The sequence below is a fragment of the Plasmodium malariae genome, assembly GCF_900090045.1.
Source record: "Plasmodium malariae genome assembly, contig: PmUG01_00_39, whole genome shotgun sequence".
Lineage (NCBI taxonomy): Eukaryota > Apicomplexa > Aconoidasida > Haemosporida > Plasmodiidae > Plasmodium > Plasmodium malariae.
This window is the reverse complement of record NW_021638312.1, coordinates 1-20,309: the sequence shown is the minus strand read 5'-3', so window position 1 is coordinate 20,309 and position 20,309 is coordinate 1. Positions and strand designations below refer to the sequence as shown.

Here is a 20,309-nt window from a genome sequence, read left to right as displayed (position 1 = left end):
TCATAAATAATAATAAAATATATATAAATGGAACTTATTTTACAATGTAAACAAATAAATATAACTTTAAATATGTTTTACAGTGTTTTCTATTTTAACTGTATTAATAAAAAATTTGATTTCATTAAATTAAAAAATTTTTAATTTATTTATAAATACTAAAGATGTATTTTTTAATTTAATAAACAAATAAGTTTTTTTTTATTATTCCCTATTCTAAGAAAAAAAGAGAATATATATGTATTATGTCTTAATATTAGGATATATGTAGTATATAAATAATATAGATCCTATAGAATATATACATAATACATTGCCCTATACACTAGAATAATAACTAATAAATTTAAGTGTGTCATCTCATCAATAATTTTAATTTCATAAACAATATATTTTAAAAGAACTAGGTAGTATTGTTAAAAAATAGCATTATAAAAATAATAAAAAAAACTAAAGAAAAAAATAATATTTTGCACATTATTATTTTTTTTATTATATTCACTATAACACATGTTTCATATACTAGATAAAGATATATAAGCATTTATGGTATACTATTTATTTAAAATATCGAATACACAACACACTACCTAATTATATAACGAAATATACATTTAAAGAGTAAAAAACTGTATTTTTTTATTTTTGCCTTACAATATTTTAAAATTATAATTTTTATTTGTTTAATTAATACCATTATTTCTAGATTAAAAATTGTTAAATATTTCAATCTAATTTCTTTTATTCTTTTTTTTCTTTTAAATTAAATATATATAATTTGGAGAAATATTAGTATAATAAAAATATACATATATATGTATATATATATATAGAGAGAGATAAACAGATTAAATTCAAATTTAGAATAATACATGCTTCATGCAATTATATTAACTTAAAAATGATTCAAAAGACGTAAATTCTAAAATAAGGACAATATACAGAATTAATAAATATGTATATAACAGATAAAAAGTAACAAAAATATAATTTAATAAAATATATGATTTAGTATTTTTTCCTTTAATAAATGTAGAACAAATATTTTAGTTTTTATTTATTCTTTTACAAATACATAATATAAGTAACATATTTTAAAGCTGCAACTTAAGCAATAAACAAAAATATATAAAAAAAAAAATATCTTATTAAAAATATCTTTAACCTAAAAAATATGCTATGACCATAAATTTCCATTATATTTTATAACCCTTAATTTGATAATTATAAAAATATTATATGCTCAAAATGTTATTGTATTAATCACAAATGCAAAACTTTATATGCTTGTTCCTTCTAAGATGCATTACTCTTCCTACTATATAAATGAAAAAAAAGAAAAGAAATTTATAAAAATTAACATTATCATTAACATTAACATATCTTTGCTGTTTTAACTCATATGTATTATTACTATGACAACATTTATGAAGGCTCTTACTCAGTTTATTCTAAGTTTTTGCAATATCTAGTCATATATTTTACTTTCATACTTTCTATATAAAATAAATATCAACTTCTAATAAAAATTTGTAGTAGTACATATATAGGTATATTATAAAATAAATTTTGAAAAATAAAGAAGAGGAAATAGTGAAATGCTCCTAAGCACTTACTTGTAAAGGAGCTTCTACAAATATATGAAAATTAATTGCTTTAAAACACGTTTTGAGCCACTAATTTAAAAAAATAAAACTATATTTTTCTAAATTATTTATGTCCTTCCTATATTAAGAAATCGTATACAAATATTTTAATTTCCTTATAACATATTTAATTTTCACATTATTAAGTATATACAACATAAGCATATTGTTCTCGTGTGCATAAATATATATATATATATATATATATATATATGTTCTTAATAAAGTGTACATGCTTTTCATATTACGTCTACTTTATAATTAATAAATTATATCATTAATATTTGATACATATAGATAAAAGACGCTGAGCATAAAATTATATTAAATTTCAATTTTTGAAAAAATTATTTTCATATTTATACTAGCTCTATTGGGAAATATCTACAAAAAGTAAAATAATCATTTAAATGTTCAATTTTTATCGAATGTAATGTAATGTTTACATATCTTCAATATATCTTAATTAAATAAACCTGAATTTTGTCTTTGTACAAATAAAAAATGTTTTAAAAATTAATTTTTTGAGTTTTGCTTATAAATTATATTTTTTACCATCTCTCAAGAGTTATCATAAATCACTTAACACATACAAAAATCTCATCAATGGTTAAATAAAAGTCTGACTATATTATATTCATAAATATAGTTGTACCATATAAAATGGCAATAATTTTTGCGCTTAATCGTAAAATTTTATAAATGAAAATAGTATTCCTAAGAATAATATAAGTTCAAAATTGTAGCGTTCTTAAAATGGCTCAATGAATTATATGAAAATACTGAATCTTAATGATATTTCTTTCCAGCAAAATCCTCATTTCACTGTTTACTGTCAACAGATGAAAGACCATATGATCTTAATGGATTTGAATTTGTATAACTATTGCCAATAATTCCATTAACATTTAATGCAACATTTTTCATGTTTTTTCTTTTGTCTAAACACTATATATATTTTCACTTAAAAATGGAAATCTACTTCTACATTCCATACAATATATTATAATATCAAATTATTGTTATATAAATATGGTATGGGAAAATACGTAAATTTTTAAAATATTAATGTAGATAATTTGAACTTTTCTTTTGTTCTTAATAAGAATAAATGAAATTACAGTGAAATATTTTTATGAACAAATATAGATAATTAATCCTAAAAATGATTAAACATACATTGGTTACAATAAATGCTATATAACTTAATAAAGTTGCACTTAATCAACCTTTTATGAATGTTCTATAGAGTATACTTTTGAATGTATAAAATAAAGTTGAGAACAAATTAATTATAATATATTTAAAAAAAATACGAAAGAATGAAAATTCCAGAATATGCTTTTTTAATATTATTATTGAAAATCTAATAGTATATATGTGAATATGACAAAGGAATAGCTACAAAGCGCTAATGTAAAAAGAATTGTTTGAACTAATCTACTAAAGAAAAATACATAAAGTTAAAATATAAATATTTTATTCAAATTTACCAGTTATGAAGAAGAGACAGAGGAGATATATAAAAAAGTCAATCTTAATTATATAACCATTATCCATATTATTACTCAAAATTAACATAGTTAAGATATATAATGCTTTTTATAAAAAAATTTATCCATATAATATTATACATACTTGGAAATGAAACAAAAAACATGATTTTTACAATGAAATTTCTCACCATTATCGCTGATTACATTTGGAATAAATGTCCAATTATTAAGTTGATTAAAAGATTAAAATAAGAAAGATATGTAATCAATAAAAATACAATTAAAATGTAGATAATATTGCTTATATTGTCATATATGATTCGTTAGAATTACAATAAATTATGGAACTCATATTTTTAAAGATCTGTGCTAGATCAAAAGAATATTATATCAAATAAATTATATATAGCATAATAATATACAGAGAAATGGAATTATATTATACTAACTAAAACTTAATAATAATGTCACCTATTTTACATTAAATAAAAATTAATAAATATAATTTTTTCCATTATATATAAAATTTCCCGTATATCAAGCTTCCCCCTTTGGTAAGGTGCCATTCTATATTTTTGTATACAAGTATATGAATGTAAAAGAATGTAAAAGAAAGTAAAATAACGTATAAAAAATATAATAATATAAAAATATATGTATAATTAAATAAAATTATTCGTAATATTTTTCATAAATATTATTCCTTAATTCATACTATTAAAATATATTAATAATAATGAACTCTATGGTTTAATGACATGATCTATAATAATAAATGTACGTGAACTATAATAATTACCACTTTTACTACATTGTACATTAAAACATATTAAATAAAAAACGAAAGAAATTACAGTATAATATTCAATATAATTACGCTTGAGCATATTACCAAGTTCTTTATTTCTTTTTATATATACTGCAATTCTATTAGTATATTTCACGTTACAAATTAATATATTCAACTTAACTATTTTAATACTAAATATTATTTTTTAAATGAATAATTTATATATTCATATTTCTAGGAACAATAATTCATTAATCCTTAAGAATTTCTATTAGTTTAGTGATACTGTTAATGAACAATGTGCATAAAATATTCTGGAGAAACTCCGTATATTTTAATAAAATGCGACAAAGTTTATAGATGAACAAAAAAAAATAATTTTGCATATTTATAAAAAAGATAAATATTTTTAACATAAATATTTGAAAACAATTTCTATGTATTTATTTCAATATATTTTCTTATTTTCCAGAATAGTAAAATATGTTTTGCATTATATTACCCACTATGATATTAATTAGATATTATTTTTAATTTACATGTAACTAACATTTTCAAGTGAAATAATTTAATTATATAATAACCGAAATTTCCAAAAAATGTTTTTTTATATCCCTTGATGTGTACAATATATTTATGCAATAAATTTTTAAAAAAACTTACATAAAAAGTTTCCGATACGAATAAAAAAAAAAAAAATACAAGAAAGGATAAAAAAATTATGCAAAATAAAATGCAGAAATTCTAAAAATATCGAACTACTAAATTTTCAATATAATCAGTTTAATTAAATACATATATATATATATATATATATATATATAATATAATATATTAAATATTTTTGGGAAATAATTCTTTGCAAAATTTATCAACAGCAATTTTTTTTTTTTTTTTATCCCCCACGCCAGTATTTGTTACTTACTCATATTTCGAATTAATCATTAAAGTTATGAATTATGTGCTTTCACTATAAAGAAATAGCCTATGTTATAAGATACATATATAAATTCTTTTAAAAATTTTCCATCCAGCATATGCCTTAAAATAATTATAAAATATTGCATTATATGCCTTGTTCTGAATTGTACAATATTGTTATTTTATAGTGTGAAGGTCACTTAGCGAAAAAAACTTAAAACAGAAAAAGTTGAAAAAGTATAAAGACAACTTTTTAAACTTTCGATATGAATATTCTCAAAGGATATTAAAATAAAATAATTATGAAGTTACACATTTATTTGTATTATTAAAAGTATTGTATATTATTCCAGTTATATGGAATTATATTTTTTTTTTTTTTTTTATTAAATATTCATAACATATATAACTTTCATTTTTATAATCATATTTTAAAATTATTTCGTTCCTAATATAATATAATAATTTTTCATTTTTTTGAATAAGTTCCTAAATATTCTTCTATAATAAACAATATAATTAAATATGCACTTTTTTAATAAATATTTAGTTCACATACAATTATTTATATTTAAAAATGGAAATACGTACGTATGTAACAAAAAATATATTTTTTATAATTATTCAATAGAATAATATGCACACTAAATAATTAATTTTTAGATAATTCATTTATTTAATACTGTCTATACATTATATGGGCATTTAAAATATTAATTGGTACCATAGTTATTTCAAACATTTAGAATAATTTATATATTAATAATTCCTCACTTTGAGTGTATTGTATTAAATATTAAAAAAACGAATAAATTACTTAAAAATTAATGTATGAAGAATAAATTGCAAAAGTAAGACAATTAATAATAATGCACTATCATTATAATAATGATGATATTTATAAATGATACTGTTTATGAAAAGCAAAAAAAGAAAAAATATAACGTACATAAATATTCTTATAAAATTTTTATATATGTATGTTCATAAAAAAAAAAAAAAAATACAACACATAAATATAAATAATAATTTTACAAAATAAGTTTCAAATTATTTATTAATGTTGCTTATATGTAATTTCACGTTGTTATATTTACCTTCGGTTTACAAAGGAAATAATAATTTTAGAAAAAATGTATATATACACATATGTATATATTACTGTAAGTTCATTCCATAATAATATTGGAAAAAATATTTGCAAAAATATCATATTTGTTTTAAGTATAAATATTTATAAAGTTCATAAAAAGAACGATAACATATTTCGGTACTTTACATTTCATCACATAAGTACTTACGTAATTATAATTTAATAATTTCTGTTAATATATGTCACTCTTTAAATAACAGTATAAATATATTAAGAGCTCTAAAATAGTATTTTTCATTGAGATGTTGTACATACCTAATTAAATGTAATTATATAATCTCCTAATACAACATAGTAAAATAGTTCTTTTCTAATATGTAAACGTATATGTATATGTTATTTCTCCAAGTAATTTATATATTTTTATTAAAAAAAAGCAGCTACAATGTAAATTAATGGTTAGATGGCGTCGCATAATTCTTTTACTGTAGGAAATTATACTTCTAATCCTAAACGAACAACGAGTAAACTTAGTCAGGTTTTTACACTAATAACACATGTTCAAAATCACCTTGAACGATTAAAGAATCTTGTGGATGAAGAGGAATTAGTTAGAGAATCATTAAACTTGGGTGAATATCTCACTAGGAACAAAATATTATATAAGAAAAATTATGGTCATAATGCATGAGAAATACTCGAGATATTTTTAGGTACTCATTTTAACAGAGCTTCTCAATATTATGGAGGATGTCCTATTATTTCAACGGAAGGAGCTATATATCTTTTTGTGTTAAAATATAAAGTTCGATATTTCTGCGAAAAAATAAAATATTTTGATTCAGTTATTGAGGAAATTCTGATATATACAGATACACGAAGGATGATGCCCATAAATCATTATAATCAAGACTAATTCTGTCTAGATTAATATGACATTAAATAAAGTTGAACTACGAAACCAAACAAATACTTTGACCCAAAGAAAGAACTTATTTGAAAATAATCTAGAACTAGAGAAATCAATATTACAAATGGTTGTAACATGCTAGTAGTTAATGAGATAGATGATGCATCTTTTGCTTGTTTTCTCTATTCTTATAATGTACCTTACCCTGGTAAACCTGTTATTTATATAGGAAACATACGAATACCTGATGCAGACAAAATAATAATGATGGATACTAATTTAAGTAGAATCAAGAAATAAGATAACCCAACTACAGATCCTCAAAGGAATAAATCTGGTTTATAAAGTCCTGAAAGAAAAGGAAAAGTTGGTTCCTCTCAGGATAAAATTCAAAAAGAAGTAAAACCCCTAAATTTTTTTTAAAAGTTTTAGCAATGAAAAAAAATAGAAATCAACTTATACAAGCTGCAGGTAGAAAAATAAATCGATTTGCAATATTTACATCTCGAGAAAGGAATCTCCAGGTAACATATAAACATAACACATTTACTAATAGTCTTATATCTAATGAAACTTCCATTAATAATACTGAACATCCAAAAAGTACCTTAATTTATATTTAATGTGGAAGATCTGCTTCTGTAAAGGCTCATCCTATTCAATATATAGGTCTACCAGATGCTGCAAAGTCCCAAACATTTCCATTCTAAACTGATGATGAACTTTACGAATCTAAACCTCCTGCTGTTACTGATTCTTCTGAAGATTCCTCAAATACAAAATATAGTGAATATCCTAAAATTACTTTAACACCAACTCTCCTAGAAGATATGTAAGATATGGAAGGTTCAGGCACTGATGTTACATTTCCTCTAGAAGATCAGTCAGAATTTACGCTTACACATTCTCTTGATAGTAACGTTATTACTCAAATTCTTTTACATTCTGCATTTCCTGATTCTGAAGTTTCAGTTACTGATCAGGACGTTGTTCCATTAATTTTTGCTTTTTCACCTACTTCTTCAACATATGGAGAAATATCACAACCCAAAAAGTTATCACAACTTTTTAAGGAGTCCCCTAAAAATGTAGCTTCTGAATTTTTTAATACTGCATATACTTTTCCTATACAAAGTTCCAATGATTTTCAAATGTTCACTACTAATGCATCTAAAATTAATGCCACTTATTATTATTTAAAAAAATTGTATAAAATAATTATATATATATATTTATATTTTATTAATATAATTACAGATACAAGAGTAGAATCCAGAAACTCATCAGAAAAGAGGGGTCCTTTTCATGTGATACCTGGACGTACTACACCTAAAAAGCGCATATCAACTGTTTTTATAACCCTTGTAATTATTATTATTGATATCCTTTTTATTAAGATAAAATAAAATTTAGGCATTATAAATATGAAAAATATTTTAATTACAACGTTAAATTTTATTACAACAGCTTTTCTTCTTATCTTTTAGTACACTCTTATGAGATAACTGTTTAGTAATAAATAAAAGAAATAACAACATAAATTTGGATATAGACAAATATTAACAATACAATCAAATTTAGAAAATTTAAATGACTATTCAACACAAGGTTAATTAGAATATGCAGCACATAATATTCCTCATGATATCGAAACGATAAAGAAAATAAAAAAAAAAGATCGTAACATGGGGAATAATTTAATAGTTCCAATAAAAAAAAAAAGAAAAAAAGAACGAACTAATATTATTATAGAATTACATATAGAAGTAATCGAATAATTTAGAAATGAACAATGGGAATTTAACAAAGGAGGAATATGGAACAAATCCTAACTCAACAGAAAATAAACAAATAACGGAGAATAATAAAAGAGGAAATGATATTAAGAAACAAAATATTCTATAGAATAAATGGGTAAAAAGATACAAAAACCTTTTTAAAGAATTCAAAAAAGAAGATTGGTTTAATAATTTAAAACACGATTAGAAAAAAAGAACAATATCCTTACTTAGAAAACATGAAAAAGTTAGAAAAAGACCCTCCAAATTAAAATCTAATGACTCCTTTTTTAGAAAAATAAAAAGATATATGGAAATAGTGGATATCAAAAAAGGAAATTGCAATAGAACAGTATAATAAACAGCAGCAGCTCAACAGATTTATAGAAGAAACCGAAAATGTGGAAAATAATTATGAAATTGAAGAAACTAATGTTAATATGTTATTAATTAATTTAGAAGAATTGGAGAACAAAGAAAATCATGAAGAATTATACAGATATAAAAAAGAAAAATTACAAACGAAACTCCGCATATTCGTACTAATGTTAGTATTAGTAGAATGAAAAAAAGAGGATAATTTATCAAATAATGACTCACATTTGGATACTTGCATAAAAGAATGGAAGCCCGAAGAAAATTCAAATGAAAAACTGCATATATCAGAATAAATAATTGAAGAGAACAGTATAACTTTGGAAAGTAGTAGGTGTAAGGAAATTCAGGATTATATGGGAGAAGACAATTTTAGGCAGGTGATAGAAGACCGGATAAAAGTAAAAGACAAACATATAGATTCCCCATATTATTTTAATAAAGTTGACAAATACTATGAAAAGGAAACAAAATACACCCAAGAAGTTAATAATGATATGACCATAATATATTTGGATGATAATCATGTGAAAACTGATCATCTATATTAAACATATTTCTAAAATTTTGTGGAATTTAACGGGAACAAAGAAAAGGATAATGTAAATTAATAAACAGTATGAAAGATAATATCATGAATGAAATATAAAAATTGAAATTTATTTATTTAAAAAATATTATAATTATATATAACATAGTTATATTTCTGTAAGGAAATACATAAAAAGTTATATGAATAATGGATTCAATAAAAATAGCCAGATATTAATGCATATATACTATAAAAAAAAATAATTTTTATATATTCAATATTAACCTATTAATTTCATGAAAATTTAAGCAACGTTTTTTATTTTATTTCTTAATGACTAATTTTTTTTTTTTTTTTTGAAATAATAAGATATGCTGTATTTATAATATATATTTTTTTAAATGTATATTACTTTTTTATATACGCGTTAGATTAATACACAAAATAATATTGAGAACCAAATTACCACTTTTCTAATGTTAATTCTCATATTAGTGCCTTACATAAGTATGCTTTTAATAAATATATTTTTCATATGTTTTCCTTATTTTTTAAATAATGTTTTTGTTTATACTTCTCTTATTAATATATAAAATTGACAATTTTTTAAGAATATAATATTTCGCTTTATTTAAGAAGAATTAATTTTGTGTACCTTTAATAATAACATTTTTAATGCACCATGGAAAAAAATAACTATTACATTTTTTAATAATTTATTTTGCTTACATATCAATATATAAAGTTATATTTTGTGCTGATTAGCACCTTATCATTTTTATAATATAATTTAAAGATTATTGAATTTTTTAGTAAAACCTAATAATTGATTTAGCATTTGTAATATAAATTATTCTTTGATAAGTAAAAAAATAATAGAAATGTATATATATATATATATATATATATTAATTAAATGTATAATTTAGAGTTATATCACAATTAATGGTAGTATACTTTGTTCCTTATTTAAGAGTCATAATATTTGCACACATTAAAAATATATATATATATACTTTATTTTTTTATATATATGCAGATATGCGATACGTATGTGGTCTTCTCTATATTCCTTACTTAATATATGTTATTACTCAATATGAATGATTAAAATATTTTGGAGTATTTTGAAAACGTTCCTGTTTTAAAATTAAGTATAAAAAACACTTATAAAAAACGATATCGCTTTAATATGTGAAATTAAATATTTAAAAATTTATATATATATACATATATATATATGTATGTACTACGTTTTAAAAATTTGTAAAAGTTCATATGAGAATAATATTTATTCCTATATAATATATTACTTACTATTCTTCTGTAATATAACGTAACAAGTGTTAGAAACTTTAATAATTAGGATGTAAAATAGATTTGTATTGAAACTTCTTTCATTTTTTATTTTCTTTTTTCTAATAAATTATTCATAAAGCTACAGCACATGTGGTATCAAATTTTCTCTTTTCTTCAGCTTTATTTTATTGTGTTTTTCTGTGTTATGTAATATAATTTGCTCAAAAAAGGAAAAATTATTCTTAAATTACTACTTATAAAGAACATTTTTGTTCCTTAGAAAATTATACTTAACATAAATGTAATATCTATCAAATATTTTATTAACTAAAAGTAGAACAAGTACATACATCATAATAATGATGAAAAAATATCGAAAAATATTACTATTCTTACATCTTGTAGGCTTCAATTGTAACTAAGTAATCAATTACACTTTTTTTTTTTTTTTTTAGAAGTACATTTTTGAAATTACATGAATTCACAGTGATCAGTACTTTCATTGTATCCGCAATATATTTCTATTTTAAATATAGCTTGTTCATACAGTATAAAGGTTATTTGTATTAAATACATATCACTATTAATATAAATGGTTATAAGTGAACCTATACTAACAATTGGACAAAAGTAGCGAACAATAAATATTACGTATTCTTTTATATAGTAATTTTAATATCTCTCATTAGGTTGTTTAATATTTTTTGAAAATAAATTCACTGGACATTTCTTTATCTAGACACCACATGAACAATAATACTTCATATATGAAGTACTAATATTACTCATATGTAAATATATTTTATGCTTTTATAAAATATCAATGCACATAAATTATGATCATTTTCACGTTTTTTTGAATATTTATAAATAATTTAATATAATGCTTATTATGCATCGTAAAAGAAAATAATTATTATGTTAAATAAATTTTTTTTTTTTATGCAAATATAAAATAGTAATTCATATTTTATATATAAAATTCATGAATAAGAGGCCTTTCATAAAATATGGTTCATGCACATTGTACTATTAATTATATGAGACTCACATTTAAATCACCTAATCCAAAATGCAAGGAACATTTTTCGATATTAGTGGAATGTAGGGTGCTCTATTAATATATAGCTATATGTACAAATAATAATATAAATATATTTCTTATAATTAAAAATTCTGTCGTTAGAAAACGTCATAAAAAATATTTTTCGATACTGATCATTTTTATTGTTTGTAAAAAATAAAAAATATTTATTCATATATAACAGAATTGGACAGAAGTTAAGTTTTCTAAAAAGTCATAAATTTTTAAATAGAATTATTATTAAGTTATTTAATACATAAGCTTAAATATAAATGATATATTCATTAAATTTATGTATATATGTTTTAATATTTTTTCCCAAATTTATTTACATAAATAAGCCATATTATTATAACTACAGATTTATTATATATTTAAAATATATAAAAAATAAAGGAACACAAAGACACTATATCGATTTATGCACAATCAACCAAATATAGAAAAAAAAAAAAAATTTTACCAACGTGTATTTTTATAAATAAATTATATGTATAAATGAACCACACATAAATTAACATAGTAATATATGTCATTATTATAAACTTAATACATATATATAGGAAGAAGACTTAAATTATTCATCGTTGATCCTATGTAAAGAAAAAAAATTTTACAAAAAGGAAATATATTTGTATATTATTTCTATAAATATAGTTAAATTATAGTACATATATAAATCATCAAAAAATTTTTAACTTTTCAATACTATAATATTGTAAAAAGAATGTTCATAATTTTCACTAATAATTTCTTCATTAGTCAAAATGCTGATTTTCCATTTTTATTGAATTTGTAATATTGACATCGCTGTTATAATACATTTCTAGGGAACCCATTTTTCTATCTTATTATATAAGAATTTTCTTATTTATATTATAACTTAAAATATAAATAATCCTACGTTGAAATGATATAAAAGTAACAATTATTTATATATATAATTCTTTAAAATATTTTAAAATTACACAAATTTATTATTTCTTATTAATTTTCTTTTTCTTTTTTTTAAATGGTATTTTTTGTTACATTAATTGCAAACATTTTTTTTATAAACTTGTACTGGTTGAAATATTTATTTTATATTTATGATATGAGTTTCCTGTATATTATTTAAACATAAGAATATTAAAGGCTACATAAAGACAATACCACATTATAAAACCATGCTTTCTATTTTTTTAAAAAATAAAACTTTGAATTATCTTATATGGTTTAACGGTAAATGTAGCTTCAGATATTATATATCATATATTTTTTAGTTAGCAGTCTATTAACTATTTTTTCTTAAAATATATGTAAGTCCTTAATATTATATATACTGCATTTTAATTAAGTGCTATTCATTACTATTATATATATATATATATTTCATATTATTGTGATTATTTCTCTTATTACAAATTATTTAAAAAAAATTTCATATGTATGACTTTAGCTAAATTCAAAGGACTATTCATAATTTTAATCATGAAGATAAAATTTAAATTATAGCTTTTCAAACACTAACTATATTTATTATGTAATATTATTTTGTTACATTCTGTCCATTTACTCACAACCAAAATAACGAAAAATATTTCTTAATATGCATAAGAAAAATGTATATATGTTATTATTATTTTTTTTTTTTTTGATATAAAATATTTTCAACGGTAAGTCTTAATTGCAAGAATTAATATAATTATATAATTTTTAATATTCTTAAAATCATGTTCTATATTAATATTGTTTTAAATAATAATATTTGTACATAAAAAAATTACTATAATATTTTTATTTAATGAATTTCAACTCTTTCTACTTTGAATATCTGATATAATTATCACTAATTAAAGAACTCTTTAAAAAGTTTTAAATTTAAACATAAAAGTATAAAAAAAAATTATTATATATCTTCCGTTGAATATTATCAAAAAATCATAGAGATCTAAATTATATTAACAAAAAACGTTAGTATCTATAAATCAATTCTACGTAATGGCAAATACAAATAAATTTACCTTAATTAAAATCTTCTCTTCTGCCTTTTTAGCATAGATGTGTCAGTATTCGTATGAAGTCGGATAATTAAAACCATAATTTCTATCCGCTTTTTACAAGTTTTCATTTTCTTTTCAAATCTAATTTCTTATTTATATGTAACTATGTATATTTTTCTAAATAATAAATATTTAACTTAATTCTTAAACTAACTCTGTAATATTATACAATCAAAATATAAGCCTAAATAATTCATCTGACATAAGGGTAAGCATATCATTACACGGTCAAACATATAAAGCTTTAGATGATTCAGATATTAATTTAAATAGTAATGTTCAAAAAATCCATCAAAACTCACTTGACTCATTAAATTCTAATGGTATTTTTGATGGTTCCAATGATTCATTAAACTATAATAGTAATGTTGATGGTTCCAATTTTTCATTAAACTCTGTTGATTATCCTGATGAGGTAAAAGGAGAATTAAAAGGAAAATTTATTCAAATTAATAGTTATAAGCCAGAAAGTAATTATGCATCATCAGGGATACTTAACTATTTGAAGAAACTAGACGAACAGTATGAAAAAGAAGTGGGAAATCTAGTTAGTGTTGAAGACAGAAAAATAAACAAATATACAGATAAACCTGTAGAAAGCATGAAAAAAGTAGCGTTCAAAGTTTTTGCTCCACTTTTATTAATCCCTATCATATGTACTACTATGATGATTAAGGGTATACAAAATCATCTAGTTTTTGTTATTTTAGTATCATTTGCAACATTCACATTAATATATTTTTATCTTTTCTCTAAATTATCTAAATATGTAAGTAAGAGTTTTAATATGACAGAAGATATTGTAATAGATAAGCGAAATATCAATCCAAACATTGCATCAAAGAGAGTTCCTTCGAAAAATATAAATAGAACGTAGCTATATTAATATACTTTAAATTTAATATATTTAACAATATATACACATAAACTACTAATATTTATGTATTACCTGAATTATATTTATTTTTCACCCAAAAGAATCCCTTTAATATTTTTCTTGTTCCCTCTAGTGTAAATATATCGTTTATATGTTTGCGGTTTGTTCATTTAAATAAATTTACATATCTGTTATGAGAAAATGTAAATTTTTAAATTAGTATTTTTTTTATTATTTTTTTTATTTGTATATGTAAGAAAATACTCCATATATATTTGTATGTTAGTTATTTCCCCAATAATCTGTTTGAATTTTTGTTTTATTGAGTTTTCAATTTATTATATTTTTGTTCATTTTAAAATTTTAACTTCAATATATATATATATATTTATATATAATTTTATAAATGTAGCACTATTTTATTTTATCATTAACCACTTTATATGTATTCAATTAGTGTGTCTTTATACATCTCAGTTGAATATATATTAGTATAACTTTGTTGAGAAAAGCAACATATGGGGCATTAAAGTGTTTTTAAGTAAAAAATTAATTTTATAATAATTTTTACTCAACAGAAATATTGTTCATGTGGAAATTTTAGATTCTTTAGACTCTTTAATTAAATCGTGGAACATATTAATATACAAAAAAATTACTTTTACGTCAAAAATAAAAACATTCCTTCATGTTAATTTATTATCCATATTTAAATGAACTCATTATTTCATTTTATTTTACATTTTTACATCTGATATTATTCTATTCCAATGGCAATTTACAATTTTTTTTTTTTTTTTTTTTTGTTAAGTCTTATTGTCCAAGTTCCTGCTTTTCTTCGTTTTTCCCCTCAAATATTTAATATTAAAGTAGAATAATATCAATTCGATAATGTATACACATTTTATGTATCTTATTTTTCTTTTCATTCTTATTAAAAATATGCAATTCTGAAAATGAATATGCTTAAAGAAATTGCATCTCATCCGTTCATTTAATAATATTTACTAAAAATATAAAATGTTAAAGAAAATATGAGATGTATATATAGTATTTACATAAATAACTAATCACGTAGAGTAATAAAAAAATATTGTTTCAAGAGAAATTTATCCAGTACAACTCCTAATAACTGACTGCTGTTTTCGTTTTTACATACATACAAAAATTGTATAAAAAAATTAGTAATCAATAACTTTCGTACGATAATAATAAAATAGTAAGTCTGTAATTTTTAATAAATTAATTCTATTATATAAATTTACCTTTTTTTTTGTTGTTCTAAAGGGGTATCTTACAAACTCTATATGTACGACAATTAAGCATTAAACTATATTCAAATTAATATACATATATAAAAACAAATATTTCAATTTTATGAGTCAAAAATTGATTGTAATATCATAAACAAGCTTAATGTATTATTTTAATTATTATTATAACCATTAGTTTTTAATACGTTTAAATAGCCTATCCCCTTAAAATATAGCAATGGAACTAAATATTAATGAAATATATTTTACTAATCATGTTATTAAATGTAATAAAAATCATCTTGTTAATAGTTTTATTCATCTTTTGTTAACAAACATGAATATTCAAATTTTAGAGAAATTTTGTTAAAGCGATGAAAAACTATATATACTTCGTTTTGTCCATTAGCTAGTCAATCTTATGTATGTTTTGCTAGTTTTCTACAATGTCATTTATTTAAGGAATAATACGTTAGAATTTGTACTTTATATTTTTCATCGTATAATTCCATATTTATTGTATATATGTTCATGGATATTTTTATTAATTTTATGAATTACTTATTTATAATGACTAATGATGTTAAAAGCAGGTTTTTATAAATCTACCATTTTGAGTGAATAGTCATACAAAATTAAAAATACACATATCAAACATAAAAATTTAAATAAATACTTTATTCAAAAAGGAAATTAAAAAAAACGGATAATGAATTTAAAAAAAAAAAAAATTTATTTATAAAACTTTTACAAAATAATATATTGTTATAATTACTGTTTTTTTTTTTTTTTTTCTTTTCACGTTTTTTATAAAAATTGTAACATATAAGTTATTATAACTTTTTATTTCATGTAATAAATCCCATTTGATGAAATGTTTTTTAAATTTTTTATAACATAATTATATTTATATGTACCTAAGTTATATATTGAATAATAATATTCGAACAACGCTTATATATAATGATATACCTATTTTAAGTATACAAAAATTCTGTTCAAATTTAGGTAATTCCTTTGTTTAACTAATTTATGTTTCTAATTATGCTATTTAAAATAAAAGACATGGTAACACTAAAATGCATTTTGTCGAACATATTAAGAATTATTCTATTAATAAAATTATTAATTCATAAATTTCTGATAAACGAACTTCTTCTTTTATAAAAAAAAATGTTTTATTTCGAATAAAAGCAGGTTCAAATACATACTTAGATAATAATAAAATTATGCCAGTTCAATATTTGTTACTCTTTGCGTATTTTATTATTTTGCTTTATATTTTTAAGCGTTTGTGGTTCCATTAATAATGTACAATCCTTATGTTACATTTCATTTATTCATTAATTCGGTTTTAATTAACCTTTTATTAATTAACAATTTTATAATATGCTTATCATAAATATATTTTATTTTTTCACACAACTTATTACTAATGTTTCTACTAATTCGAACATTGTAAAATATATATTATAACTAATGTATTAATTTAACAAATATAATCATTTTCGCTCCTGTATTTTTTATAGAAATATTATTTTAAATTTCACTTCTACCTCTAATGAATTTTATTATTCGCAATGTTTTATTTTATTCATAAAATATCCAACTAAATCATATTTTATATATTTTTGCGCTTCCTTATCTAATATAAGATTTACAGGAAAAAGTGAAGCTTAGAAACCATTTATTAGATTATTATTTATTTGATTATTATTTATTTGATTATTATTTATTTGATTATTATTTATTTGATTATTATTTATTTGAATATTATTTATTTATTTGATTATTGTTTATTTAATTGATTATTATTTATTTATTTTATTAATATTTATTTTAGTATTATTCATTTATTTTAGTATTATTTATTTATTTAGTATTATATATTAATTTTCTTTTTTATACTGTTATTTTTCATGCTATTATTCCAAACTTAAAAAGTTTGTGTACTTTTTGCATGCTTCTTCTCTAAAACAATATTTCACATGAAGTATGAACAAAGAATATTATATAGAGCGATAAAGTATGTGTAATTACCTGCTGTTCTAATTTATATTAAGGAATATATTTTCACTTTATAATAATTCTTTCTTCCACTCTTCACAGTTATATTACTTAATTTTTCTTTGCGCTAGAATCCTCTTTTCCAACCAAGGTCCAAATGCAGTAAAATTATATAAAAAATGCATATAAATATATGCATATATATATACGCATATATATATGCATACATTTATTTTATAATCATAGTATTTTATAAAAATAAATTACTTATAGTAACATAAAATATTCACAATTAAAATGGAATTCGGACATAATTTAAATAAAACATGAAAAAACTTCTTATCAGTGTAAAAGCAAGAAACGCAATAACATAAAAAGAATCGCATATAAATTTGTTTTACTTTTGCATAGTTCCTTTTTGAGTTATAGCTATAACTTTACTATTATTGGTTATTTCTTTAAATATATATTCTACGCATTACGGGATAGTTCGTTTTTACGCCTTATTTTAGATAGGAATTTATTGGGGAAATAGTCATTATATTTAAAATAATTTTGGGAGTTTTCTTATCAATCATAGGAACTACTAAAATAAAGGAATCATTACTGGTTAATATTTTTATACAGTTCATTACCACAACTGGGATATATGCATTAGTTTTGCCTGTTGTGTTACATTCATTAATACTATCATATTTTTTAAAAAAAGTCAATAAATCTTTCATATCATTCCATTCGTCCAAGCTAAAATTAGTTTTATATTCAAATTGAAATTCATAAATATTATATTCCTTAATAATAACGTACGCTATGTAAATAAGTTTACGAACTGATATAAATATTGTTTTTATTATGCCTAAAAATTTTTCTTATTTGACAATGCACACAGCAAGTGAAATATATACAATTTTCACTACAGTCTCCTTTGTTCTCTATTTCATATAAATTCCTTACATTCTTGCCCAATGAATAACTTATACCATGCTACTTTATTTTTTAATGAAAATATATATATTTACAATATATATTTCAGCTGATGCGGCCTCCTTTATTCGATGAATTATATGCAACGCACGGAGTTAACTCTTCAGAAATGTCTTCCTAAAAATTTAAAGTAATAAAACATATAATCTATTAACATAATTAAATATTTATATGCCATAAAGACGGATTTACTGATATTTACCATCTAAAAAACGTGCATTTAATTGATTTTAATAATGATTTTAATAAAAATTCTTTCCTTATTTATTACCTTTTCATATTTTAATCAGCATCACTACCAACGTTTTTCCTATATTTACATTATTCAGCTATTTCCTTCACTGATTTAATGAACTATTATTGTTTTAATTCAAATATAGATTCGTAATTATTTCTAAAGAGAAAACCAGAACAACTATCATGTCATTTAAAAATTATGTTATTTCATTATTTATGAATTTTTTATTTAAGTGCATTTCCTTTTTAAATTCTTTTTAACCATTATCATTCTCCATTTATTTGTATGAGAAAAAATAAAATGATTTATACTATCTCAAAAAGTTTCGTAAATAATTTCCTTCTTATGCTTCATTAAACATATATTAATATAATATCCTACAATATGGTATAAATCTTTCTCTTCTCTTAATACCTCGTTATCATATTCTTATTCTAATTGCAAGAACATTCTTTATTATATTTCTTTAACATAAATTCTATTTTCAATTTTTCCCCACATATTGTAAATTATACTAAAGTCAGATGAGTTATAATTCCCCTTAATCTTTCTTATAACCAATACTTCTAATAATAGGGATATTTTCTATAATTGTTACAACCAAGTTCCATATAATCCAGGCTTATACCATCCCATAATTCCAATATATTTCAAGGACACACCAAAGTTAAAGCAACTTGGTATTATTTAAATTATTACATATTGTGGGAAATAAAATGAATTAGTAACACAATTTAAATTATCGTAAAACTTATATAAATCCGGTCTCTTCTAATAAGCAATCTTCGAATTAAATTAGCAGAGCAAATGCAATGTACAAATAGATAAAATGCCCTTTTAAGGAACTAATTTGTTTGTTGCTCTTAAACAGAAATGCATTTATTCATATAGTTTGTTACAAAAAACTATTTTAGTAAAAAAGTCAGAATATCCTCTTTGTACTAATAATTTAAGGGTACTATCCACTACATATTTATTAGTATC

General features: G+C 20.7%; 1 protein-coding gene and 1 pseudogene across 2 annotated transcripts; both read left to right on the top strand.

Moving 5' to 3' along the window:
- Window positions 1–7,290: 7,290 nt before the first annotated feature.
- PmUG01_00063900 lies at window positions 7,291–9,560 on the top strand (annotated as a pseudogene). The gene is given in 5 exon segments: window positions 7,291–7,380; window positions 7,526–7,666; window positions 7,696–8,176; window positions 8,637–8,974; window positions 8,988–9,560. Coding segments are annotated over 5 exon segments (1,623 nt in total).
- Window positions 9,561–13,964: 4,404 nt separating this feature from the next.
- Window positions 13,965–14,843, top strand: PmUG01_00063800 (uncharacterized protein; the record flags this gene model as incomplete). The annotated part of the gene is made up of 2 exons (XM_029005199.1): window positions 13,965–13,968; window positions 14,215–14,843. 2 exons carry the CDS (start codon window positions 13,965–13,967, stop codon window positions 14,841–14,843), a joined length of 633 nt encoding a protein of 210 aa, XP_028859136.1.
- Between the last annotated feature and the right edge of the window lie 5,466 nt (window positions 14,844–20,309).